The 27,093-nt window shown below is 54.3% G+C and overlaps 7 protein-coding genes across 7 annotated transcripts; 5 read left to right on the top strand and 2 right to left on the bottom strand.

Moving 5' to 3' along the window:
• Positions 1 to 1,045: 1,045 nt before the first annotated feature.
• On the bottom strand, positions 1,046 to 2,907 carry CkaCkLH20_04090 (inosine-5 -monophosphate dehydrogenase imd2; the record flags this gene model as incomplete). The annotated part of the gene is made up of 3 exons (XM_038886809.1): positions 1,046 to 1,238; positions 1,295 to 2,240; positions 2,427 to 2,907. 3 exons carry the CDS (start codon positions 2,905 to 2,907, stop codon positions 1,046 to 1,048), a joined length of 1,620 nt encoding a protein of 539 aa, XP_038748059.1.
• A 2,580-nt stretch (positions 2,908 to 5,487) lies between these two features.
• On the top strand, positions 5,488 to 10,677 carry CkaCkLH20_04089 (uncharacterized protein; the record flags this gene model as incomplete). Its single annotated transcript, XM_038886808.1, has 2 exons — positions 5,488 to 10,160; positions 10,293 to 10,677. The coding sequence occupies 2 exons, from the start codon at positions 5,488 to 5,490 to the stop codon at positions 10,675 to 10,677; spliced, it is 5,058 nt and encodes a 1,685-aa protein (XP_038748058.1).
• A 4,742-nt stretch (positions 10,678 to 15,419) lies between these two features.
• CkaCkLH20_04088 (choline sulfatase) lies at positions 15,420 to 17,179 on the top strand (the record flags this gene model as incomplete). The annotated part of the gene is made up of 2 exons (XM_038886807.1): positions 15,420 to 16,987; positions 17,038 to 17,179. 2 exons carry the CDS (start codon positions 15,420 to 15,422, stop codon positions 17,177 to 17,179), a joined length of 1,710 nt encoding a protein of 569 aa, XP_038748057.1.
• An 838-nt stretch (positions 17,180 to 18,017) lies between these two features.
• On the top strand, positions 18,018 to 18,925 carry CkaCkLH20_04087 (RNA polymerase II mediator complex component Med8; the record flags this gene model as incomplete). Its single annotated transcript, XM_038886806.1, has 2 exons — positions 18,018 to 18,157; positions 18,262 to 18,925. The coding sequence occupies 2 exons, from the start codon at positions 18,018 to 18,020 to the stop codon at positions 18,923 to 18,925; spliced, it is 804 nt and encodes a 267-aa protein (XP_038748056.1).
• A 313-nt stretch (positions 18,926 to 19,238) lies between these two features.
• CkaCkLH20_04086 (uncharacterized protein) lies at positions 19,239 to 21,448 on the bottom strand (the record flags this gene model as incomplete). Its single annotated transcript, XM_038886805.1, has 2 exons — positions 19,239 to 20,212; positions 20,266 to 21,448. 2 exons carry the CDS (start codon positions 21,446 to 21,448, stop codon positions 19,239 to 19,241), a joined length of 2,157 nt encoding a protein of 718 aa, XP_038748055.1.
• A 435-nt stretch (positions 21,449 to 21,883) lies between these two features.
• On the top strand, positions 21,884 to 23,024 carry CkaCkLH20_04085 (uncharacterized protein; the record flags this gene model as incomplete). The annotated part of the gene is made up of 2 exons (XM_038886804.1): positions 21,884 to 22,551; positions 22,607 to 23,024. The coding sequence occupies 2 exons, from the start codon at positions 21,884 to 21,886 to the stop codon at positions 23,022 to 23,024; spliced, it is 1,086 nt and encodes a 361-aa protein (XP_038748054.1).
• A 2,040-nt stretch (positions 23,025 to 25,064) lies between these two features.
• Positions 25,065 to 26,161, top strand: CkaCkLH20_04084 (uncharacterized protein; the record flags this gene model as incomplete). Its single annotated transcript, XM_038886803.1, has 4 exons — positions 25,065 to 25,247; positions 25,306 to 25,375; positions 25,434 to 25,635; positions 25,687 to 26,161. 4 exons carry the CDS (start codon positions 25,065 to 25,067, stop codon positions 26,159 to 26,161), a joined length of 930 nt encoding a protein of 309 aa, XP_038748053.1.
• Between the last annotated feature and the right edge of the window lie 932 nt (positions 26,162 to 27,093).

Here is a 27,093-nt window from a genome sequence, read left to right as displayed (position 1 = left end):
TACTATGCTTCCGCTGTATTCTGGTTCTTTCCCGATGCGTGCGTGCCTGCCTCTATCCCACTGGTTCTCTTGAAATATTTTTCCAGCCTCATTGATAAGAACCTGTGCCTGGCACTCTAGAGAGAAGCCTCTGCCGGTTCCCAACCTAGAGATGATCCCGGTTTTAGAGAGATATGGGCAAGACCCCGAGGTTTAGAAAAGACAAAAAAAAAAAGGTCTTTAGATTCCGTCCGCCCTCCTTCAACGCATATCGTTCTTGGCACGCGACATTGTAATCCACGCCTCGAACGCTATCGTGTCCCAGGATCCGTCCCCGTCCCCGTCCCGTGGCCTCTCCCTTCACATACTGCCGAGAACCATCTGGTTCGAAGCTATCACCAGTGCCTCTTAGCCCGAATAAACGAGGGTTTTCGGGCGCCTCTGCCTGGGACCTACGGTGTCTCCCAAAGCCGACATATTCCGTCCTGGGAGTAAAATCACAATGCACATACGCTTGCCTCAAATGTAACGGCAAGCGTCATCGCAGCGCACTCGTTGGTCCCCGAGCCCAAATCTCACTCCCTCTCCTTCCAGGCAATGAGGAAGTACGTTGACGTCCGCCCCGCTTGGCCCCGACCTCCGGGCAGTGGTCCACTCCCGTCCTGCCCGGTGCAGGTCGGGTCTGACTCAGTCAGCCCATGACCCCTCATCCGGCAGCATCACACTTCACCAGAAGCCTGCAAAAAATCGGGCATGACCATTGAGTCGTAAAATTTCTTCATTCGTGCTCCGTGTGGAGGGTTTGGTATTTAGATCGCTTCATCATCTCTACTTGCAAAAAAAGACTCCAAAAACTCCGTTTGAGACTTTTTTCAAAAGCACTGCCGTCCTAACCAAAAAAAGCATCTCATCCTTTCCTCCCTTATATCGCGTACGTATATACGGGGGAAGACGTGCATTTTTCATGTAACCCCCAATTTTTCCCTCCCATACCCAGTGATATCTCATCAACCCTTTTTTGATATTCCCGTCACATTCATCATTTCAAGCTGTGGCTCGCCGTTTCTCAGGCGAACAGCTTCTTCTCGTAAGACTCCATGTTCACGTTACCCTCCATCTGGGCGCTGGCAGTACGCAGCTCGAAGCGCAGGATGCCGTTGTCAACGGACTCGCGGAGCTCCTTGAGGGACTGCATGCCGCAGTCCTGCATGGAGTGCTTGAGACCAGCGGCCAGATAGGGGATGAACTTGCTGATAGGACTGGGACACGGTTAGCATGTTTGATATTTCGGAAAGGGGGATGTGGCGGGACGCACCCTCTGTGGGCAACCGAGCCGGTGACACCCTGGGCAACGAGGACACTGTCACCCTCGGAGAAGTAGCGGGCAGTGCCGGCGTTGCTCTTCTGGCTGTCCTTGCCACCGTTGCCGGCCTTCTTGTCCTGCATGGCGTCGATGGAACCCATGCCACGGTAGGCCTTGACGAGCTTACCCTCGCGGGAGACGAAGGAGGTACCGGGGGACTCGGTGGTACCGGCCAGGAGACCACCCATCATGACGGTGGAGGCACCGAGGGAGAGACCCTTGACGACGTGACCAACGTTCTGGACACCACCGTCGGCAATGCAGGGAACGCCGAAGCGAGCGGCGAAGCTGCTGACGGAGTGAACGGCAGCAGCCTGGGGACGGCCGACGGCCATGACCTCCTGCGTAATGCAGGCAGAGCCGGAGCCCATACCGATACGGAGACCGTCAACGCCAGCCTCAATGAGAGTAGCGGCCTGCTCGCGGGTGACGACGTTTCCGCCGATGACGTCGAGGCCTGGGAACTCGTTCTTGATCCACTTGATCATCTCGACCTGGAACATGGAGTTACCCTGGGAGGAGTCAAGGATGACGATGTCGAGACCGGCTTCGACGAGGAGGCGGAGACGCTCCTTGTCCTCGGGGCGCGTACCGATGGCGGCACCGCAGAGGAGCTGCTTGCTGTCGGGCAGCTTGGAGGCCAGGGGGAAGTGCTGGTTCTTGTTCAAGTCGGAGCGGGAGATCATGGAGACGAGGTTGAAGTCCTTGTCGACAATGGGGAGCTTGCCCTTCTTGGACTTGGCGAGGATCTTGTTGGCCTCGACGAGGTCGATGCCGGCAGGAGCGGTGATCAGGTCAGTGACCATGACGTTGGCAATGGACTGCGTAGAGTCGTCCTCGAACTGGATGTCACGGTTGGTGACGATACCGAGAAGCTTGGAACCGAGCTTGCCGGTCTCTGTAAGAATTTGTCAGCCATTATTCGAACACGGAAGTGCAGAAAATTTTGTGAAAATTGGCTAAGATCAGAGTAAAGTGTCTCCGCATGGCGACATGGTCACCTTTTGGTGGAACGAAAGTTATAATGAATTGGTTGTGTAATCATGGAAAGCCAGGGAAGGAAAGTTTGGAGGGAAATACTGACCAGTGACGGGGAAACCACCGAAACCCCACTTCTCCTTGAGGGCCTTGGCCTCGCCGACGGTGGTGTCGCGGCTGATGACAACGGGGTCGAGGATGAAGCCGTTCTCGTAGCGCTTGACCTTGCGAACCATGTCGGCCTGGCCCTGAGGAGAGCAGTTGTGGTGGATGATTCCCAGACCACCCTGGAGAGCCATGTGAATGGCCATCTCGTGCTCAGTGACGGTGTCCATGGGGGAGGAGACGAAGGGGGTCTTGAGGGTGACCCGCTTGGTGACGGGAGAGTCCAAGGCGACGGCGGAGGCGGGGAAGCCAATGTAGCCGGGCAGGAGCAGGAAATCATTGTAGGTCAGGCCACCGTGCTTCTTGGTGTCCATGAGCTCGTTGATGTCGAGGCCGTCACGGCTCTCGTACTCCTTCAGGACCTGAAGGGCGGACTTGGAGTCCAGCACCGTGGCGCCGTTGATACCGTTGGTGGAAGGCATTTTTTCAGCTTCTTCCGAGGAAAGTAAAAAAGAAGGGTATAAGTGGTTAGGAGAAAGGAAAGTACGGAGTTGAAGAACTGCTAGTCTTTCGAAAGAGAACAAGAGTTTGGCTCGATTTCGAAGACTAAGGTTGGATAGGTCTCTTCTTCCCGTAAGAAAGAAGGAGGAAAAAGTTTCGAGACGACACCCCGCAGAGAATTTTTTAATGGAATTGGGACCCTGCGCGTGCGCGACCGGCGCATGGAGGGGCAGGAGGGGCAGGCGGTGAAGGGTCACAGTGCGGCGCGACCATGTGCGACAGGGGCTCTACTGTGCCAAGAATGGCCTGACCGAGACCTGACCGGGTCCATTGGGCTTTGTCCTTGGGTTTGACCGACTCTACTACCTAAGGTACCTTTAGAGAGAAAATCGTGTACTTGTTCGAGTTGACTGTAGCAAAATTCTCAGAAAGGCATCCGCAGTCTACTGGCGAAACTAATTCTTGGGTTGCATCACACAAGTCTTAGCAACGGCTCTTGGGCAAACGGTAGCGCTGGCTTACCTAAGCTCGGCAGTCGCTGGGCCCTATGACGCAAGTCCAACAGGACGTTGTGGGAAACGGCCTTCAAAGGCTTTCCATTGTAATCGTGGGTGGAAACGGTTGTGAGAACACCTTATTCTTTGCCTCCGCAGTGACATGTTCCACGGCAACCGCAAGATCTTTACGGGTTGAAAATAAGCCATGACAAAGATGCTGTTGTTGGAGACTCGGGAGCCGACCTTGGACTCTCGGGTTGACCACAGCAACAGGTGCAGGACAATCCTTGTTCAGGTTCAGTGCAGCAACTGGGCTGAGCCTGATACGAGACGCAGCAAACATGCCTGCAACAAAGGTTGAGGATATGTCGTGTATTCGTAGAGTCTGGTATCGTTGTTGACAAAAATACCCCAACCTACATAAAGATGGGCGAGTTTGGACGGTTGTGCCGTTCTGAAGGCGTTCCCGCGAGATTCTATAATTTCTTCTTGCGCGTCTAATTGAAACTGGCGATGGACTGATCTAGTGCAGCAGACTTCGGGGCGTTTCTGAAGCATCGTTAGCCACATCGTGCCCCATGTCATCTGCGGGTTCAGCCACAATGTCTGTGGTCAATGTCGCCGGTTGCTCAAATTTAGCACTTCGAGCGCAGCTTGCCGCAATTTTCGCGGTCAAAGCCGACGAAGTAGCCTCCAAAGGTTCTGATTGGCTAGACTAGGTGTACTGAAAAAAAGGAACAAAGACAGAAAAGAAAACACGAAAGCAATCGCTCGTCTTGGTTTGCATCCTTTCGCGCCCTTGAGAGAAAACCCTGCCACAAAATGGCTGATCCCATCCAAGAGGCTACACGCATGGGTCATATTGATTGACGAATAACATTGAGTCGTTTCAACTCGTTCCTTTTCGCAAGTTGGATTGCATCTTATCTTGGACTCGACATCGAGGACGCAAGGCGTACAACTTGAACTTGATCAATTGACCATGACTTATCCCAGTTCCCAATGCCCGTACTCTGTGTTTACCTGGGTAACGGACAGAATTGTTCGGATTCCCTGTATCCGTACCAGGCCAAAATGACGTTTCTTGGACGACGGCAATCAGGTTAGATTGGTCGACGTGTCACAGGCCAGAATGGAGCAGACATTGACATCTGTCGAATCACTGCCTTCGCTTTCAACCATGATTTTCAAGGGACGTGCCTGAACCACGTTGTGATAGATCGCCCTGGCTTGTTGGGCATCCAGTCTCGACTCTTGACTGCCTGTCCTCCGGCCCTCCGCAGAAGCGCCAGTCCAAGACCCAGAAAAGTCCAGACGACAGGCCAATTGACAGAGGGCGGAGGCGGATCCCAAGGACCGTGCAACGGAAAGATTGCTGGATGATGGCCCACTTTAAAAAAGCCGGCCGGATGTGACGCAGGGGCCACACGAGCCACTAGCCACCGGAATTTCTGGGTGACTTTCTCACTGGACACCCCTGTTTGCAAGGGGCTGGTTGCCGCAGCTCGCTTACCTCTTGCAGCAGTAAACAAACAAACTGCCTTATCAGGTCCCGATTCCCTCCCCTCCTCCCCTCCATCGTCCATTACCTGACCACCAAACGACCCAACATCCCACCCACACCTGGTCGTTGACGAGATTGCGACGAGGACTGTGAATCGCAGTGGCTGGTGGGTTGCCATCATTAATCCATTTCTCAAATTCCGACTCATCGTCCTTGACCTCGCCCTCGTCCGTCGTCAACTTCTTCTCTTTTGTTTGCGCAGTGCGCGCTCATGTCTTGAGGGTCTGATCTCCATTCTTCCTCGCGCTTTGCCGCGCTGCCGCCGGCCGCTTCGAATTCCCGACTTTGCTCGTCCTGTTTGGTCTTTGATCGAGCACCGCAGAACCGAAAACGAAAGAGTCCGCTTCGACCCGGACGTACGAGACCTCAGGTCGAACATAATTCACCTCATATTATACCACACGACGTCCGAAAAAGGCGCCCTAATGTTGTCATCCGAATTCCTGAGCACATACATTCTTCAGCGCAGGCTTCCTCCGGTATCCTAATCATCGCCCAACATGTCGCACCGGCCGCACCCTCTCAGACAGTCGCATACCTTGGACTACCCTAGCAACGTCAACCGGCAATCTTCTACCGCTTCTTCCATAGCTTCGTCGGGGTACTCTCTATACTCCGATAACAGCCGAGCGAGCACCCAAACATCTTCGGTTTCCAGCGGCTACACTCATAAGAGAGGCAAGAGTGATGGTTCCCGCTTGCATCACGTTTCTTTCGGCGGAGAGAACCTCGACCACAAGAAAGACCAGGACAACCTTTATTCTATGGCTCGACAGTCCCTCCGACCACTCGCTCAAGCTCCCGCCCCAACATCGGCCTCACCCGCATCACCCACGCCGTCGACACCTTCTCCTCCCCGCCACCTCACTCGCCACGATCGCACAAAAAGCGTGGATATTGGAAAGTTGTCGCACGCCCAGTATGACGGCAGCACATCTCCGACTCCGCTATCCCGAACTCTCACTATCCGGCCCAATTCGATGCTAGTCAGCCGTTCCGACACGGTCAGGGCAGGAGCCGCTCTCCCTCACGCTCATGAACCACCTGCTCCTGTTCATTCGACAGCGTTAGCCCGTCCAGACCTCGAGAAGCTCGGCCGATCATCAACCAGCCAGCTACGAACATTATCGAGGCTTGCCCAGTCCGAGTCTGCCGAAGGATTTGCCATCACCTCACCGGCGCAAGAAGTGGTCGGACTCCGAGGTCGTCGCAGATTACAGAACAGCAACCAACAACGCGCTGGTGGCTATGGCTGGGAAGGCAGAAATTGGATGGACAAGCAGCGCCAGTTTCTCCAGGCTTACGAATATCTTTGTCACATTGGTGAGGCCAAGGAGTGGATCGAAGATGTCATCCACCGAGCCATCCCTCCCATTGTCGAACTGGAGGAGGCCCTACGAGATGGTGTTACCTTGGCGGAGGTCGTTGAGGCTCTCAACCCTGAACGTCGCCTCCGCATTTTCAGACACCAAAAGCTGCAGTTCCGGCACTCCGACAACATCGCCATCTTCTTCCGGTACTTGGACGAAGTCGAGCTTCCCGACCTTTTCAGATTCGAGCTGATCGACCTATACGAGAAGAAGAACATACCTAAAGTCATCTACTGCATCCACGCTTTGAGTTGGCTCCTGTTCAGAAAAGGAATAGTTGACTTTCGCATCGGTAACTTGGTCGGTCAACTCGAGTTCGAGCACCACGAGCTCGAGGCGATGCAGAAAGGCCTTGATAAACTCGGGGTTAACATGCCCAGTTTCGGTAATATGGGAGCTGATTTTGGTGTTGAGCCTGCAACCCCGGAGCCCGAGGAAACCGAAGAAGAGAGGACTGATCGCGAGTTGGCTGAGAACGAGGAGTCCATCGTCGAACTACAAGCTCAAGTTCGGGGTGCGGTAGTGAGGATGCGCCTGGGAGACACCATGCATCAGCTTTGGGACGCTGAGAGTTCCCTCGTCGAGCTTCAATCTCGCATCAGAGCTGATTGGACACGCCAAATCGTCGGCTACCGGCTCCAAATGAGACGTTTTGCTGTCGATCTGCAAAGCCTCTGTCGCGGATTTCTCGCCCGCAACAGACTAGCCAACAAGGAGCGCTTCTGGAAATCCCTGGAGCCCACTGTCTTGGAGCTTCAAAGTCTTATTCGGGCCAAGAAGGTCCGTGATGAGGTACGAGACCAGACATCTCAGTTGGTCCAGCATGCCGGCCCCGTCCGTGAAATCCAAGCAGCGTTTAGGGGCTTCTTGGCCCGGAAAGAGCTTGTTGCTCAACAACAGGAAACTGTCCAGAAGTCTGGAGAAGTCAGTAATCTGCAGGCTGCGGTGCGAGGAATGCTGTTGAGAGGACGTGTTTCTAACGATCTGCATCACCTGGACAAACAAACCGACAACACGACGAGCTTGCAAGCTGCGGTACGAGGAATGCAGTTGAGAGGACGCGTTTCCCATGATCTCCATCTTCTGGACAGACAAGCCGACAGCATTACGACCCTGCAGGCTGCCGCCAGAGCCTTGCAGACTAGAAATCAGATTGCTCTGGAGCAAGAACATCTCCAGAGCTTTGCCCCCCAGTGGACGGCCCTCCAGGCTGCATTCCGGGGCAAGTCAGTTCGCTCTGAGGTCACTGCCACCAAGGCCGAGCTCGGTGAACACGCCTCCGCGGTCGAGAGCCTTCAGGCGCACGTTCGTGCTGCTGCCGTCCGCCGCGATGTGACTCAACTGCTTGAACATTTGAACAGCCACGAGCCAGCCATCATTGATCTGCAGTCCATCTCCCGCGGCACGCTTGAGCGACGTCGCATTGCTGCCGACCAAGACGCTCTCATCCGGGTCGAGCCCAAGATCACAAAACTGCAGGCTCGCATAAGAGGCTACCTTCATCGCCAAAACCACACCGCTCTGCTTGAGGAGTTGGAGTCTCACACCGCCGAGATCGAGAAGCTGCAAGGCCTCGCAAGAGCCATGATGGTGAGGGGTGATGTTTTCAACCTCATCTCAGACATCGAGGCGGAAGAGGTTGCCATCACTGAAATGCAAGCAGTCGCCAAGGCTTTCACTGTCCGCGCCAAGTTCCAAGAGAAGAAGCGCTTCTTCAAGGAGAACATGGAGAAAGTCGTTAAGATCCAAAGCCTTGTCAGAGCCAAGATCCAGGGCGACGCATACAAGAGTCTTACGCACGGAAAGGACCCACCGGTCAACGCGGTCAAGAATTTCGTGCATCTCCTTAACGACAGTGACTTCGACTTCAACGAGGAAATTGAGTTTGAGCGGATGCGCAAGACGGTGGTCCAGCAGGTTCGCCAGAACGAGATGTTGGAGCAGTACATCGACCAGCTCGACATCAAGATTGCACTGCTCGTCAAGAACAAGATCACTTTGGACGAAGTTGTGAGGCACCAGAGCAACTACGGCGGCAGCTCCATCGGTCTCCTGGCGAACTCTACCATGTCCTCAACCAACCACTTTGATTTGAAGGCTCTGAACAAGAGTTCAAGAAAGAAGTTGGAATCCTACCAGCAACTTTTCTTCAACCTCCAGACTCAGCCCCAATATCTTGCTCGTCTGTTCAAGCGCATTCGCGAGCAAGGAACTCCCGAAAAGGAGAGCAAGAGAATCGAGCATCTCGTCATGGGTCTTTTCGGTTACGCCCAGAAGCGACGTGAGGAGTACTATCTTCTGAAGCTCCTCTCCAGAGCCATGCGAGAGGAGATCGAATGTGCCAGGACGTTGCAAGATTATCTCCGCGGCAATTACTTCTGGACCAAGGTTCTCTCCAACTACACCCGCTCTCCACGCGATCGCAAATACCTTCGGGAACTCCTCGGCCCCATCGTCCGAGACAACATCGTGGAGGACCCTGCTCTGGATCTCGAGAGTGACCCTCTCCAGATTTACAGAGCAGCCATCAACAACGAAGAACTGCGAACTGGACGACCGAGTAGGCGTCCTCTGGACGTCCCGCGCGAGATTGCCATCAAGGACCCCGAAACCAGAGACCTCTTCATCGACCACCTGCGCGACTTGCGGGAGATTTGCGACCAGTACCTTTTGGCCCTGGAGGATCTCCTCCCCAAGATGCCGTACGGCCTCCGCTTCCTTTGCCGGCAAATGTTCGAGACCCTCTGCCAGCACTTCAAGAAAGACCCGCAGCACCACCATCTTCAGGTCGTCACCAACTGGATCTGGCGATTCTATCTTCAACCTGCTGTTACTTCCCCAGAGAACGTTGGTGTCATCGAGAAGCAGTTGAGCCCGCTGCAGAAGCGCAACCTGGGCGAAGTTGCCAAGGTTCTCGGTCAGATCGCCTCTAGCAGACCGTTCGGCGGCGAGAACATCTACCTGCAACCTCTCAATGCTTTTGTTGCTGAGTCCTGCGAGCGCCTCGCCCAGATCACCCACGACCTCATTTCTGTACCCGATGCCGAGCAAAACTTCGACATTGACGAGTTCAACGACTTGTACTCCAAGCACAAACCAACCCTCTACATCAAGATGACCGACATCTTCGCCATTCACAACCTCGTCGCAGCAGAACTGCCATCAATATGCCCCAACCGAGACGACATCGTTCGGGAAATTCTGCAGGATCTCGGTAGTGCCAAGAACAACGAGAACGAGATGCTTGCGGCGGGTTCCTCCGACATCCAGATGTACCTTACGCCGAAGCTGCACGACATCGAAGATCCAGACGCAGAGGTTAAGGCACTCTTCATGGAGACGAAGCGATGCATCCTGTACATTATTCGTGTACAGACCGGCGCCAACCTCCTCGAAATCCTCGTGAAGCCGATCTCGGACGAGGATGAGCACAAGTGGCGGTCTGTCCTGCACGATGATTATGTGAACGACGACAAGACGAGGGGCGCGTACTCGGATGCCCACATGGTAGACGTGTCACGCATGTCCTACTACGACCTCAAGCGGACAGCTCTCGAGAACATCATGAGACTGGAGCACATGGGCAGAATCTCCAAGCACAACTACTACCAGGATATTCTCAACGCCATCGCCCTCGACATCAGAACCAAGAGCCGAAGACGCGTGCAACGCCAGCGCGAAGTCGAAGGTGTCCGGTTGACTCTTGCCAACCTCCACGAGAAGGCCAAGTACCTCGAGCAGCAACGCAAGAGTTACGACGACTACATCGAGTCTGCCATGACAACGCTTCAAAAGAACAAAGGGTAAGTCATTTTTAGTTCCTTCCACTCCTCGTTTTCCCCCTGTCCGACCCCGGATCCCCCATCCCCCATCCCCACATTACAAGCACGGTCCAAGTGTGTCGCCATCGGCTGACTGAATTTCGTCATGAACAGAAAGAAACGGTTCCTGCTTCCGTTCACCAAACAGTACAACCACCAGCGCGAACTGGAACGCAGCGGGCGGGTCCCCAAGTTTGGCAGTTACAAATATAGCGCTCGGGCTCTGGCGGAGAAAGGCGTGCTCGTCGGTTGGAGTGGCGTCATCGACTGGGAGAGGGTCAACCTCACCATCTCCTGCGACGAGGTCGGCGTCTTCAACCTCGAGGGCTCCCGCGGCCACATCCAGATGCCCGGAGCGAGCGCCACCGTGCCCATCGAGGGCCTGCTGCAGGCTCAGTTCGAGGCCCATCAGTTCATGAACCTCTTCGAGGGCAACCTCAAGCTGAACGTCAACCTGCTGCTGCATCTTCTGTACAAGAAGTTCTACCGCACGCAATGATCGGATGCGTGGACGGCACACGAGACAGCTGCTTGCCACTGTAGTAGCTACATACATACAACGACACAAAACACATAACAGCAAACGAGACATGGCTTGATGGGACGAATTGGGTATGAGTAGGCAGGCGTGGGGATCTTTTTACTCTTACCCTTCTTCTCTCTTGGGAAAGAGAGGAATGCATCGAGACGACGACGGATGTTCTTACTTGGGTCGCATATTGGGTTGACTGACAAAGCAAGGCGAGGGCGGTTATTTTTATCTTTACTTTTCCTTTTTAACTCGTCTGATTCATTCAAGACTGCATTGCAGGGGGAACCAAAAATTCAATCAACTGGTAGACATTGCTTGTAGGAGTATATATGATGGAACAAGACTGGACGCGCCCGCGGGCAAACGATCCGCTGGGGTGCATGGCAGCCTTCTCACGCTTCTCAGGTTGCTGCTGCAGCGGCAGCAGCCCACACCATCCCAAAGATGGTTTGGAGGCGCGATGAAAGAGGGGACGGATGGACGGGAGAGGATTTTGGGGGGCTTTGGGGTTGGAGATGCATATGTCACACACACCACCCCGCCACTAGTTGATACCTTTTTGAATGTTAACCCGCATTGTTGAATATCCCTGTGCATGTGATATGTGTGTGGCCGATGCGTAAACGTGAACAATGTGTTGCAAGATGAGTGGCTGCGATACGGCTCGCGATAGCAGATAGCTCATGCACTTCGCTCTCTGGCGCCGCGGGCGACGACCGACGACCGACTTCCTACTTTCCCGTCTTCACATCACATCACGGCTCCCGACGCCCCCGACTACCGGGCTCCCGACGCTGGCCGTGCCGAAGGTGGGAGCTTGAAGAAAACGTGCACAATGTGTTTGAAAATGAGTGGTTCGTGATCAAGAGTGTGACGAAGGCGGCAGGCGCAGGCTGCAACGGGGCCAGCCTCGTAGGTTTGTGGACGTTGGGGGGATTGGGGAGGTGGAGGGTGTGTGGGAAGGGCGGGCGCGTGGTCTGTCTGCATGGCAAGTGGGAGATTTTTAGCTGCCAAGCACTGGTTCGACGGCGAAACGCGAGGAAAGTGGTCATGTGAGGGTATTTCGAGACCCGGGCACGCCGCCAGGGGGGCATGAGATGAAAGGGAATCCGGGGAAGGGGATTGGGGGCTGTTATTGGTGAGTTTCTGGGATTGAGGCTCTCGCGAAAGCTCAGGTGAGGGCATTCGATGTTGGGATAGATGGGTGAGGGATGACAAGGGGACCAGAGACGACGGCGATATGATGGCGGAAGGGGGGCGTGATGTTCTGGGCCGATCATCGATCGCAAGCGACGACGGCCGATTCACGGGTCGATTTTCAGACGGAGCAGCTGGTCTTGGTTTGTTTTGTTCGAGTTATTTCCAGAGGAGGGGGCCTGATGCATGGTCTGGGGGACGGTGTTAGTTGTTTCGCTGTAGATTAATGTGCTGGATTCTTGCATAATCTTTCAGCCTTCTCGACGAGGGAAGGTTGGGTTCGGTAGTGTGGTAGTGTAGTTGGACCCCTGGCCTGTCTCGAATTGGGACTCGATGAGTGGGTGGTGAGGGGGTTGCAGGTTGCAGGTTGCAGCGGCCAAGGTCGGGCTCTGGAGGGCGGCGGGTATGATCTTGGCGTGGTATGCGTGTTGCGGGATGTTCGGGGCGCGGCAAATGACTGCCTCTCTGTTAAAGGCAGCGGACAAGACAAGCAGCAGCTCATCACTGCTACACCTTCATTAGCTAATGCGGCCGCCTCCCTCCCAATGACGAGGATCTCAAACGCCATGTATGCACTTAACGGATGGGAATGATGACCGTCAGATGATCATCCAGTGCAATGCAGGCAGGCGGTGGTGTAAAGGGGGCGCTGGCGCTGCTCAGCCGAAAACGAAGATGGACAATGGCACGCCTGATGAGAAGGGGCGAGCCGGACAGGGTGGAAGACGGAAGCGCAGGAATCAGGCCGTGACGGATCGACGGACATTTATGACTCCTCTTTCTCTGTACCCCTTGATCGAAGCTCGGGATGATGGAACTTCGGTGGGCGGTGGCTGCGTTCCTGCAGCGTAATGGGCGATTATTTGCGATGAAACGAACAGAATGCGATTTGACTCGAATTCCGCTGTTTTAGTTGATGAAGCAATACTGGAGCGCGATGATGTGATTGCGGCCTGGCTGACGGGACGGACGCCGGGGCCACATACGCCGGCGGTAAAGCGTAATCAGATATCGAATACGGCGTAGGGTGTACAGTGCGGCGACTGGTATGGCATGTTGGCGCGTGCGTTGCGCTAGCGTTGAGAGGCGTAGTTATGGAAGAAAGGCGTTCATGATGGATGGATGATTCACATCCTGAATAAGCCATTGCGGCGTTGAAAAGGTCCCAAAGGCGAGAGAAAAGAGTCCGATGGCGTGACCGGGCAGCCGTGGAGGGAACCCCGCAGCTGCGGGGTCTGAGGCGGCTCAAACCCGGAGGTGGACGCCATCACGACATTTCCCAAGACTCTCCGTGGTGGAAATCTGAGATTTGGACAGATTGATTGCCAGATGTGCGATGTGCGGTGTTGTGACCCGAAAATGTCTCCGCGAGAAATGCCAGGGGCGCAGGTGGGATCCGGAGACGGCTTGACGGTCTTGGAAATGAGGGTGCGATTGCTGACCCGATGGCCCGACGTTGTCCACCTGGAATCTGGAGAGAGCCCCGTTCGCTGCAATTCGCAACCACGGTGTTGGTGTTGTGCCCTACATGCGTAAATGGGGATTATTGGGGGCGACCCAGTCCCCGAGGATCCGAGATGGAGGCACCCTTGACAATCATGTCGATGCTAAGTGGATGGCATTGATATCTCGTGTCGAGACCCATCAAGCCGGCTTGTTCGCGTGCCCTGTGTTGCGGTGTTATCTGTGGAGATGTGGTTGAGGTACAAACGGAGTCCTCCGTAATTTTGATCGCGTGCACGTAGCAGTGAGGTAGCTCGCGAACACCAGCAACCACCCCTCAATCCCCTCACCGAGTCTGGATCGTCGTCGAGAGGAAAATTCTTGTTGCACCCTCGAAGTCAAGCATATCTGTCCAGTCGGCGCAGCTAATCGGAGTAGACCCTGACATGGATTTGAGAGACGCTTATGCAGGTTGACGCTGGTCTTTGGGTAAATGCCTAGATGCAGGTGTGCGATTGCGGTTTAGTGGTCGAGATCCAGGGGTCCCAGTAGCAGGGAAGATGCAGCTTTCAAGTGCTTGTACTGCGGTAATCCATCAGCAGGTATCCGTATTCCCGCTTGAAGCATAACGTCGGCCGGGTCGGTGTCAGTGTCCGGGGTGCCAATCCAGATGTGCCTGATGACGGGAAGAAGCACGAGACAGGACTGCCCATGCTTGTTGTTCTAGAAGGTCTAGCGGACCGTTTTCTGGTTCTCAATTTTCTCTGGCGATTTTCCGTTTGTGGTGGAATTTGTTCACACCGCCATCTATCGCCAATCCCCTGCGGAGATGTTGACGAAGGCGAAAAAAACAAGAACAAGTCGACTAGCCGTATGTCGAAGGAGGTTGATGGTTACCTGACGATAAACTGGAGTCGGACGAGGAAGAAGTTGCTTCTTTGTAATGCGAGTATGGCCAAATAGACGTCGGGACGTGATTGCGAGCGTTGAAGACAGCGTGACTGGTTGTTGGATGCTCCGCTTGGTAAAATTCGCAATAGGTTGATCAAAACGCGCCATCTTTGACACATGCGACGACTTGTCTTGGTTGGTGACCGAGCAGCGGACTAGCGTATGTTCGTGTAGTGGCTTGAAGGAACATTACGAAGCAAGAAGAAGGTCGAAGAAGCAGACAGGGAACACCATGTCGTTTGGCCGTGTCTGTGTGTGTGCGTTGTGTGGTGTGCGCGCTTGCCTTTTCCTGCCTTTTCCTGAAGTAAGGTAAGTTGTACACCGTGGAAGGGCTCGAAATCCGGCAAGCGGTGTTGGGCTCCGGTTGCTCCAGGTGCTCATCTTTTTTTTCTGAAGAGGGACGCAGGAGGGCATGGGTTGAACTCAAGGTCAGCTGCACCCCCGTGACATTGCATGAGTCGAGTAAGCTCCACCAAGCTGGGCGGGCCAGTTCAAGCGATGCTACGGTGGGGAGAGGAATCAGCACTTTCCGGGGTATCCTTATCTGTAGCACACCTCAACAATTCGCTATCCGCATAGATGCATAGATACTCTGTACTGTGTGTGCATACTAAGCGTAGGCCCCGTTTGGCGCTCTTTCTCCAGTCCACCTCACGTCCACGCTCCCGCCTTCCTTGCCCAGTCAGTCCCAGTCCCGCTGCTCTTTCCTATCGGGCTCCAGCCCAGGGCCCCGGGGATGAATCTCGAGGGAAAGGGAAGGCGTGGCTCGCCCTTCCCTTGAGCCAAGCGACGCTGATTTTTTAAATGACTGCTCTTTCCCACCATAAGCCATGAACTGACTCTTCCCTTTTCTGTCTCATCATCTCAAAGGTTCGGCTTGTTATACTTTACCTTTCCGCCTTGCCTTTGCCCCTGCCCCTAGGACACTTACAAATCATTTTCATCATCATCGACCATCCATCAAAGTCTTTGTTTGTTACCACTTTGACCGCCTTCTTGCCCACCAACCCGTCTGCCTACTTCTTCCAGTGGGACACATCACCAACGCTATTTGAAGGCAGTTTCAACTCAAGAACGGCCTCTTCTCCTCTATTTCAGCCTGGGCGTCTGTGAGCACAATGGCTCCCGACCTCAACTCTCTCCCCTCCTCGCCTCTGGCACAGCCAAGCGGCAGGCCTACCAATGGCAACGGTCATGCTGCGGCGCCGGCTCCGGCCCCTGCTCAGCAGCCCAACATTCTTTTCATCATGGCCGACCAACTGGCCGCGCCTCAGCTCAAGATGTACAACCCGGAGTCTCAGATCAAGACCCCGAACCTGGACGGCCTTGCGGCCCAGTCTGTACAGTTTGACTCAGCCTACTGCCCTTCACCACTCTGCGCGCCCTCCCGTATGAGTCTTATCACGGGTCTTCTGCCCATGAAGATCGGCGCATACGACAACGCCGCCCAAATTTCGAGTGACATTCCCACATACGCTCATTACTTGCGTCTGAAGGGCTACCAGACAGCACTGGCCGGCAAAATGCATTTCATTGGAGATCAATTGCATGGCTATGAGACTCGCCTGACCAGCGACATCTACCCTGGCGACTTTGGCTGGGCCGTCAACTGGGACGAGCCAGACACCAGACTTGAATGGTACCACAACTCCAGCTCAATTCTTCAGGCTGGCCCCTGCGTGCGAAGCAACCAGTTGGACTACGACGAGGAGGTCATGTACAAGTCCACCCAATTCCTCTACGACCACATCCGCGAAGGCCCTGAGAAACGCCCCTTCGCCCTGACTGTCTCTCTTACTCACCCTCACGACCCTTACACCATCGAGGACAAGTACTGGGACATGTACGAGGACGTCGACATCACCCTGCCCAAGGTGCGCATTCCCAAGGAGGAGCAGGACCCTCATAGCAAGCGTCTCATGAAGGTCTGCGATCTCTGGGACTACGACTTCACGGATGAGCAGATCAAGAGAGCTCGTCGCGCTTATTATGGTGCCGTCAGTTATGTGGATGACTGCGTTGGCAGGCTTCTTTCCGTACTGAAGAAGAGCGGTCTTGCGGACAACACCATTGTCATCTTCAGCGGTGACCATGGAGACATGCTCGGTGAGCGCGGTCTGTGGTACAAGATGAGCTACTTTGAGTCGTCCGTTCGAGTGCCTCTCTTCGTCCACTACCCCAAGCAGTTCGAGCCTCACCGCGTTACTCAGAACGTCAGTACTCTGGACATTCTTCCAACCTTGTGCGACTTGGTCGGCACGAAGCCAGCATCATTCCTACCCATGGATGGCGTGTCGTTGCTTCCCCATCTCGAGGGCAAGGAGGGTCACGATAAGGTTTACGCCGAGTACACGGGTGAGGGCACTGTTAGCCCGCTCATGATGATTCGGGAGGGGCCTTGGAAGTTCATCCACTGCCCAGCGGATGGCACCCAGCTTTTCAATCTCGAGCATGATCCACTGGAGCTTGTCAACTTGGCTTCTAGCAAGGCCGCGAAGGCCATTGAAGCAGAGGCCAAGGCCAAGTTGGAGGAGTACACGGCCGAGAGCAAGCGCAAGTGGGACTTTGACGCTATCACGCAGGAGGTCTTGACGTCTCAGCGTAGGCGCAAACTGGTGTGGGGATCTCTCACCAAGGGCGCCTTCACCAGCTGGGACTTCAACCCCGAAGACGACGGCAGAATGAAGTAAGTCATCATGAAACCCAATCATCATGCCGAGGCTAATTATCTCATAGGTACATCCGCTCCCAAATCCCTCTCGACGAACTTGAACGCCGCGCTCGTTTCCCGGCCGTTGATAAGTATGGCCGGGAAATCGACACAGCTGTCATCGGGAAGCGTGTTCTAGTCGACCAAGCAGGATCTCACGGCCAGTAGCTGGCTTTTCAATGACTTTAATGATGATGACCATATAAGATACATTTCAGGGATGGCGTTTTGGACGTTCGACAGCAGCTGTTTGAGCATCGACATCTTCTCATTCACTGATTTCCGCATTGCGGGCCGTGGTTTTGGAGCGAAGATACCAGATGGATCGTGCTCTTCTGTATACCATACTTTTCTGCAGGGCAATGGAAAAGGTCCCGTAGCAAATTGAATCTAGCAACACTTACGCACGAAACGGCTTCAACATCAGTGACAAGTGCCCACTGCAAAACAATACCCGACATTGAGTTTAGGTGAAGCCGAGGCTGGTTTCGCTTCGAGATGCCCAATGTTGTGATTGCGGGGAAATAGCATGTCTCGCCAACTTCATCTGATCGTCCAATCTCAATGGAAGAAGTCTACTGTCAACGGAAGTCAAGACGCCGGATCTTACTGGCCAGAGCTTCGTCAACGAGAATCTGAAGGTGGTGACATCCTGGTGACACCCAGCTGTGATGTCGACCAGGGTGCCCTGTACATGCATCAGGGAGGTCCCATCGCCCCTGCCCCGAACAGACCTAGCGGGCCCACTCTTTCCCCCGGCCGTTTTTTGAGCTTCTTGGAACCGCAACTCATCTTCGTAACTTCACCTCTGGACGATCCGTCGCGGCTTCGAGCTGTCGCAAACAACGCACTCCCGCGCGACGCGCCTCAAATCGCATCAATCGACATCGGACATAACAACGGAAGATACGGCCGTCAGAGAAAAGACCCTGAGCGGCATCCGCGACCGAAACCGGTTCAGACAACCACCCCTCCACCGAGTCTTCGACGGCGACACCAAGCAGCCATGGAGAAGCCCAACGCCCTCGGCATCTCCGCCGAGGAGTTCAAGGCCATCGAGCAGACCCGCCAGCGCCTGTTCCAGCTGTCAAACAGCATTCAGGGTCTGAAGGTGGACGTGCTCAAGAGCAACCCGCTACCACCTCCGTACGTCTCTCTCTCCCCTTCTGTCCTCCCGCCAGAAGCCTACAGCACACCACTGCGCCTTCCGGGATAAACAACACACAGGCTGACTCTTGGAAACTTGGTAGATCCTCCCTGCAGGCCCAGTCCCAGATCCTCCTCCGCAACCTCCAGACCCTCCTCGACACCCTCACCGAAAACACACACGTCTTCCAGCACCTCCACGTCTTCCCGGACGTCGCGTACCCGGGCCGCGTCCACGAGAACATCCTCCTGCAGCTCCTGCGCAAGAAGCTCGAGCCCGGCGTCGAGGAGTGGGTCGAGCGCGGACGCGAGACGACGCGGGAGCTCCGCGGCGGCACCGGCACCGGCACCGGTGGCGGCGACGGCGGGGACGCGACCAACGGCGAGGCCAAGCTCGAGGAGGTCTGGCGCGAGGTGCGCGCGTGGACCGTGGAGCGGGTGCAGAAGTACGTCCTCGAGGAGGCCGGGGACGTGTACACGGACGAGGAGCGCGAGAGGGGCGTCGAGAACGTGAGGACGGGGCTGAGGAGGGGGCTGGAGGACGACGAGGAGAGCGAAGACGACGAGGGGGACGGGGATGAGGATGTTGTTATGGAAGGCCAGCCGCAGCAGCCGCAACAGCAGCAGGCGCCGAAGCGGACGGGGCCGGAGCCGGAGATGTTGTTTTGGTTTGAGGCTAGGGGGGACTTTGATCTGCCGCGGAACGTGGAGTTGTTGAGTCAGGCGAGCACTAAGCGTGCGCCGCTTGGGGGCACGAAGCGTGGTTAGGGGGTGGATATGATACCCGGCCGGATACGGCCTCAGTTCAAGGTGGAAATTCAAGATGCAAATTTCGGTACACCTGCGTCTATTTGCGTTTTTCGCTGGTGATAACTGAGCGGCAGAAATGGGTTTCATCACCGTTTATGTCTCGAGCAGGCTGACTCCGACGGGAGGCGCAGTCCAAACTTGAGCATGCCTCTACTACATCACGCAACGCGTGATCTCGGAGCCGCATGTTCAAGTACATCACCAGTCTCAGAACCTTTCCAAGGGCAATACCTCCATAAAACAAGCAACCCCCACTGCTGCGCCAACTCCATCACCATGCACAAAAGTTCGAGTGGGCATCTCTCAGGTTTTCCGGCGAATCGTCACTCTGCTCCGGTCGAGATTCTACATCCTGGGCGTTCGTACGTGTAGCCGGGTTGCTGTTGGCGCCACCCTCAGGGTGCCAAATATCGGGGTTTCCGGTCCCGAAGGCCGCAGCGTTCTCGGCCGTCCCGGCCGTCATCTCATCTCGGTTGGTCACGGGATGACTCGTGGGCGGCCAACGCTCTCGCCGGGTACTGCCCTCTTTAACAATGACGACACCGCTACCCTGGGCCTTCTGGGACGGCAAGGCCACGCCCATGCGGTTGCCCGATTGATGAGCCAACAGGCTCCGCCTCGAAGGGAAGGGGCTGCCGCCCCAAGAGCTGAGGCAGCTGCTGCATATGGTCGTATTCCCGGTGGAAAAGACGCTGCCGACACGGCTGCCCGCGTCCGAGGACGCTACGCTACCGGGCTGAGTCCCAGGCTGGGAGGAGCGCTCCGAGTTCGCGCTTTGGGCGATGTTATCCGCGTTTCGGTCGCGCATCATCAGGGACGGACTGTCGAGGAGGTCGTGCGGAAATGACTGCATAGGCTGGCGCCTCTGGGAACGGGTCATCAAGGACAGCAAACCGACTGCTGCGCGGGGTCTCGTAGCGAGCTCCACAGAACTGGTGCTTTCATCATCGCTGCTCGGGTTCTTGTTGCGCGGGTCTCGGTGACTGGCGTGTAGGCTCTGACGCCAGTCTTCTGAGCCCCAGTCTTGAATATCATTCCGGCCTTTTTTGTACTTGTACTCCCACACGTCGTGATGCGTCGGCAATTTCACAGTGTCCGCGCCGAGAGCACCGCGAATTTCCTCGAGCGTATCCGTCATGGGCGCGACGTAGGCTTCTCCAAGGGCGTCAATGGCGATGACATGCCCGTAAACATCTCCCGACTTCGCGTCGACTACCCACGCGCCGGAATCGCCAGGAAGTAGCGCTGTAGGACCGTCAGGACATGAATTACTTGTTCAAGAATGACGAGACACTTACCTCCGTTAGCCACGCTCAAATCATACATGTCGGCAAACGGGGCGCTTGGCCCAACAGAGATTGTGCTTCCGCTCTGGCGGAGTGATCCTGTCAGAGTTTTGTGGCAGGTGATGACTGCAACGTCTGCACAGTCGTCGAAGGAGCTGCCCCAGTGCGGTTCCGCGAGGGTCTCCAAGAACATGCGCGGGAACGTGTCGTCTGCACTCCCTCGAGCTATGTTTGGGCGGACTGCCATTGGGTCATCAATGTTGACCAGCGCCCAATCTCCTGCTTTGTGCGGCGTGCCGAATAGGACGGGGTCAACTGGCTGGTGAGTTCCCAGCAGAAACACCTCGTCCGGAATGAAAGAACCATCGTTCTCGGCAAAAGTGTTGCCTTGTCCAGCTGCGAGGTCGGAACTGGATGTGTCTGAGGTGATTGTGACCGCATCGAAGTCGAGCTCGATATCATCCTCCCACTCGTCATCGTCGCTGTCATCTAGTGGCTTCTGGGACCACTCTTTGCTTAGAGGAGGCGCGTTTTCGGTAAACAAATGACCACTCGTCAGCCCGTAAGCCTGGATATCCTTTGCGCTCCATGCCATGACAATGCCGCCCAGAGTTCCAACTCTCGATTGTTCGTGTTGAGTCCCGAGAAGGTACACTCTTCTTCCGCAACAAGTTTCTTCTGAGAAAGACTCTGCCGAGCAGAACACCTTATCTCCCCTCAGAAGTTCCGGGCTTTGAGAGATGACTTGCGGAACAAAATGGTTTCGCATGTCCTCCTGCACGTGGGCCCGAGACACGAACCGTTTGACGTACTTTGCAATCTTCTTGTCGCAGAAGAATATCAAGTATAGGCTGGATTCAGTTTCGGACGCACCGAGGTATCGTAACTTCATTGCCATTTTCGAGTTGCAATGAGTAGGTGCCGAGACTGTGACAAACTCCCACAGAGCTTGGCCGTAGAGAATCTTCCAGTCCTTGAGGTGATTAATAGCAGCTTCGGGTATGCTTCTGTTGATAACTAGTAACTTCTTCTTGACAGGCCACCTGCCTGTATTGAGAACTACCGGTCGTTCTTTAGTCTCTTCCAATCGATTCAATGAGTCTTGGTCGCTCATGTTGCTGAAAGGGCCGCTTGCAATCGAGGAGTTTGAGCCGTAGCCAGAGTCGCTCGCGGTATCAAACTTCGGTGTATCCATGGCGCAAGCTTCAAAACCGATCGACGAGGCTACGATACTTTCACGGGCGATACTCGATTTCTGTTCGAGGTAAGATGAGCGTGGTGCAGGCAACGATGAAGCACACACTGAAGGCTCGGCCATTCTTTCAGGGGCAAGTTGCGGTGCAAGTTCACAGGTGGTTCTGGCGAAAGGAAGCTGAATTGCAAGAGAGGGGGTCGGCCAAATTAAAGGAAAAGTTGGTTGCGGCAGTCGAAAATGTAAAGTAACTGCTGCGCCCCAGGTTCAAGCAGGCTGAGACGAGCTGCATACTGCATATGCACTTGGGACGTGGACAACATAGATGAGGGTTGCATCGCGGATCACGTGCGTAAGCTCCGCGTAGGCAAGGCTCTGAGCGAGTGACCCAAGTTTTTCGACGTGGCTGACAAGCAGGGGGAAATGCCCAGAACACCAATGATGTTGGACATCAAGTCGCAAATATGTGCCGCGATTGATTCGTCGTCTCGCCAAAGCTACGACGTCGGAGAATCGCACCGCTCAGGCCACTGCCCGTGTTCTGACGCTCGTCTGGACCGATACTTCCAGTTTTGTGAAGCAGAGTTGCGCGAGACTTGGGGAACAGGAAGCGGTGGGATCGAAATCAAGGAACTAGCGATCCTCCTGAGCCGGATGCGAGCCGATCCGGATATCACGAGAGAGACGCTGTCCGCAAAGCAACCAGGCGATATTGAGCTCGCCACAAGAATCGCCTTCATGACAAGCTGCTTAGCCTTGGACTATTCGACCGACCGTTTAGAAAAAGGAGGCTACCGTGCTGAATGGCGAGATACGGAGCCCCTCAGCAAATTCATCGAGAAGTTCTTCGAACCGCAGTCGCACATGGTCCTGAGCTACCCGGAGCATCTTGGCCATGCCGACTTCAAATCGGACCTGAAAGCGACGAAGCTGAAAAAGGTTCTTGGGATAGTAATCCGTCCCACAAACGATATTCGGGATCATTTGAAGCTCGACCGGAAGAACATGACGCTTGATGTCTTCCACTGCACCGGTTTCGTCAAGGAGCATCTGAGGCGAAGCAAGGACCCGGGAGACAAGAGAACGATCCAAGATGCCCTGAAACGGTGAGATCAGCGAATTTGCACGTCATGTACGGTACGGCTAACGTGACCGCTCCAGGGGAGCTCTTCCGCGCCAGCTCATGCTCGAGGTATTAGAGTCTTTGCAGGGAGTCCTATTTCCGCTGTCAGACAAGAAGTCTCGCAAGATGCTGGCGTCTTACGTCGCGAATGGAGCCTTCGATCCAGATGTTCAGAACTTCGAGTTCGTATCGATCAAAAACAAGGGAGAAGAGACGGTGCCGTTCTATTATCTGTCGACACGGCTGTCGGAGCTGCATCATGAGCTCCTCAACCCGAAGCCAAGAGGATGGCTGGAGCGACAGTTTGAGAGACGCAGCGGTGCCCGATACATGATGATGGCTACCATGATAGGTGTGCTCTTCGCGGTGTTTCTTGGGTTCCTCTCGCTGGCCCTAAGCTCGTACCAGACGTATATTGCTTACCAGGCTTGGCAACATCCGGTATCCCCAGATTGAAAGTCCATTGTCAGCGCAACGGAAGGCGAGCAGGGGCAAAGGAAGCAAATCGGTCGTTACCGACGGCGCCAAGCAGGTCAGGATAACGAAAGGAGAACTTTTTCGCAGCTGTTCAGCCGTCGTGTCACTCCGTAGATGAGCCTGGGAACATGTAATTAGGATGTTGAGAGTTTGAAGTCGAATTTAAGAATGTCATGACCTCAGACGATCCACCGAAGCACAGACGGCCGTGTGCATGTGCCCCACCACAAGGGTCCACGTCCTCTACAGGACCATGTTTCATTCGGCCGATTCGTACCTGCCGTTTGCAATTATCCTCTGACAAGTTTGCGGCATATGAATCCTGGTTGCTTTCCATATGTCCTTCGTTCGGGAGACGGCAATGAAAACCTGCCAGAAAGAAAATGGAACAGACGAGAGTGACAGGTTTACTCCGATCAACCTTGCCGCTGCTGATGGCAACTTGTCTGCAGAACGAATCACGTAATGGTTCTGTTCTGTTGCTAAAGCGACCATGGAGAAACTCGGATTTTCACAAAATCTCACACACATCTTGCCTTCATTTTTCCCCGTCAAGATGCCTGTTAGAACGCTCTGAAACCACGCCAACTGCGCCGCCCAACTACCGCTGCGAATGGCCAGCTCGTTTAAATGCACCAGTTGAGTTCAACGGCCAGCGATTTATGTCGCACTGTTGTCTTCGGTTTTGGCCGATTTGGGGGTTAGCTGGGTGCGGCTGAGAACGCCATCTGGTACCCTCATCTTGGCAGGCGGAATTGACAATGGATAGCCGGTGCAAGGCTGAAAGAAGGGAGCTTCATCACATGGTCAAATCGCCCATGGCACGCCTAGCATGGAGACGGAATTGAGCATCGATTTAGCGTTTTGAGTGTATGTGATCTTGAGAAATCTACACGGTTTACTGACTACATAGGAGGTTACTAAAACTGGGCATCTTTACCCAGTCTCGCCCAGTGTCTCCTTCCTCTCTTTCTTTTTTTTCCTTCTTAAACTTGTGTGAGAACATCTTTGATAACGCGATAATTACTGTGCTCCTTGGCTAGCAAGCTGCCATCAAGCAAAGTCCAATAATGGCTGGTATCGCATTTGCTCATGGCGATCTTATCAAAATGCCATAGGAGAGCTTGCCCTTGCATTTCATGTGAGTGATATTCTCCTTAAAATCAGCCCGGCTTGTGCGGCAGATTTCCGCATCATCGCAGTGGATGCTTCTAATGGAATGGTGCCTGAGACCGTGAAATGTTCATTGAGACAACCCCAATAGATAGCAGGGATACCGCCCGGCCCCTGAGAAAGTCTCATTCATTGCGTCAGCCGCATTATTCAGCTGCACTACAACCTCACATTGCGACTTCACACCAAGAGCGCCACATCAACGATTCTAACACGGCCAGAGATATGGCCAAATGCAGTAGAGTTTCATTGGCACATTGCGTCGTTGAATCTCGCAACCCACTGGACCTCAGTTATACCCGTACTTGGACGGCTTCTAGCTTCCATTTAGGTGCAGCCTTTAGTCTTGACAGCAAACAATAGGAAGAAAACTTTCTATGGATTTGAAAGTGTTGTAGCCCATAAGTTGCCTCGAAAAGCTACCTCGCAGAAGATACTTGCTCTGGTCCGAGAAAATAGGATGATGAATAAGGCTTTATTGAGCCCTGCTGGTGCCTCTGACGCCACGGACTGAGTGACTTTTGCAGTCCTGTCAGTACTCGTGGTGCCATTGGTGACTTTCCGTCCCGCGTTGCGCAGGGTTAAGACATTCAATGTTACCTCGATTGCCCACCGGCAGGGCTGACGCTTTGAGAAAAGCAGGGAGGTCTGAAGCAGATGAAATCTGTCTATCTATTCATTCCATACGACCCGCCCCTTGAGCATATATATCAAACAACAGACAGCACATCTGACCACTGGATTGGATTCCCTTTCCCCTCTCCCCGTGTATTCTTTCCGCCTTCTTCATTGGTATTGTACCTGACGGTCAACTTTCATATCATCTTTCTCATTCTACGAAACAAAATGCAGAACACAGACAAATATTCCCCTCAGCGGCGCGCTGGCCGCGAACATGTCCCTCTGTACCCCAGAGGATTCATCGCTCTCAGAATAGTGCAGCTCGTTCTGGCCCTCATCATAACCGGCCTCTGCGCCTTCGGCGCCTATGCCGCCCCAACCCCTGGAAATTGCCTCATGCTGTTCGTCGTATGTAATTCGTTCCAGCGTCGCAAGTGTGCCATTTGGGCTAACACCATTCCAAAAGGCCGTGGCAACTGTCATCGTGACTACCTGGCTCATTGTCGCCAAATATGGCGCCCCAAAGGCATACAATTGTAAGCTTCCACCAATACCTACATCGTCGAGCTCGGGACCTAATCTCGGCTGTCTTAGATTGGGCCGTACTGGCTTTGGACTGCTTCCTCGTCGTGTTCTGGCTCTGCGCCTTCGCGTTGCTGGCATCCGAAGCCGCCTACGTCTTTGCTCTCGGCGCCTACTGCGATTATTACGTCGATTGCTACGCTTCCACCAGAGCTGCGCTGCTGATTATCTCCGCCTGCATGTCTGCCGCCGCCGGTGTCGGTGGCCTCGAATTGTAAGTTGTCTCGTCTTGGATTTGCTCAACCCATGTTAACAGACTGCGCAGTGCTCTCTTCATCACCTCGCTATCGATCCACGGCGTCATGCTTCATCGCCATCGCAAGGCCGGTCTGCACTGCAACCCAGTGTCATCATCCAGCCATCACAGCAACAGTGAGAAGAACACTACGCATCTCACCACAAACACTGCCTATCAACCCGTCAACCAGGGACAAGCTGCGCCTCCTTACGCGCAGCCACAACAGCAGCAACAACAACAGCAGCAGCACCAGCCATTTGATGCAGGGGTTCAGCAGCACCATCACCAAACTCAGCAACAGATGTACTCCCCGCAACCTATCCAGCAACAGCAGCCTCAGCAGCAGCACAACTTCTATCCCCAACAAGCTCCAACGCCCCTGAGTGCGCAACACACAGGGGGTTCCTTCACACAGATGCAACCACAGCAGTCTACTGCTCCACCTATGCCTCCAATGCCCAACGCGCACGAGGTGTCTGGCAACCATTACCACTCTCATTAACGCGGCTCCAAAAGCTCTTGCTCGGTCGAGGAACTGAGTACGCCGATCAGGATATGTGATGATGGAGATTTTCTGTTTAGTCATTGTGGTCCTAATTCCTTCATCTAAATTGAACGATCGTGTTTACTACCACTAGCCAACTGTGGCCTTGCTCATGGGCTTTCACCTGGCAGGCAAACTGAGTGTTGCCGATGACCTTTTGTCACAATACTGAACCGCCACTTAGTTGTGCGTTGTATTAGTGACACGTTCTAGTGATCCGTTTTGGGACGAATCTGCCGGGTTTCGGACTTTCAATCTGCTTTGATCATTCGGTGTCGCGGGTCTCTATATTGAGCCCCTTTCTTTGACGGTGCGATCGTGTAGAGAACGTTAGCTCTGAAATGCTAACTTGACTACGTTTACGGTGGTGCTTACCCATGACAGAGAAACTCTATGGTAGGCATATCATCTGCCATAACCTAGAATAGAGCCGATAGGTTCCGGGCGAGAGGAGGAAACCCCACCACCACCACATTGGTATGAGTTGATTTACTTTGCGACGCCACCTTCAACCTTCTATCAGGCTCCTCTCCAACCTTGTGGGGAACCTTGATGCGGCTGCAAGTACCAGAAGGCGTCTGCAAGCCTTCTATCCACACGAACTCCGCCAAACCTCGAAAAAAGAAAGAAGGGAACGTGGGGTGAGAGAGACAACCACAACAGGATTCATGGTTTTACTGAACAACTGATGGGAAAGCCAGAAATGACCGAGAGAACACAAGTGAAGAACGCCCTTAATACTTTGAGGAAGGCTTGCATTGAAACATCAGAGAGACTCGTGGCAAGTATGAGCTCAAACCAGTGTGAAATCTTCCGCCGCATCGCCTATTGCATATCAATTAAGCAAGCTACCTTGAGGTACGGCAATGTGTGACTAATACTCATCTTTC

This window comes from Colletotrichum karsti, assembly GCF_011947395.1.
Source record: "Colletotrichum karsti strain CkLH20 chromosome Unknown Scaffold10, whole genome shotgun sequence".
Taxonomy (NCBI): domain Eukaryota; kingdom Fungi; phylum Ascomycota; class Sordariomycetes; order Glomerellales; family Glomerellaceae; genus Colletotrichum; species Colletotrichum karsti.
Note: the sequence above shows the minus strand (reverse complement) of the source record. Positions and strands in the feature narration are given on the sequence as shown.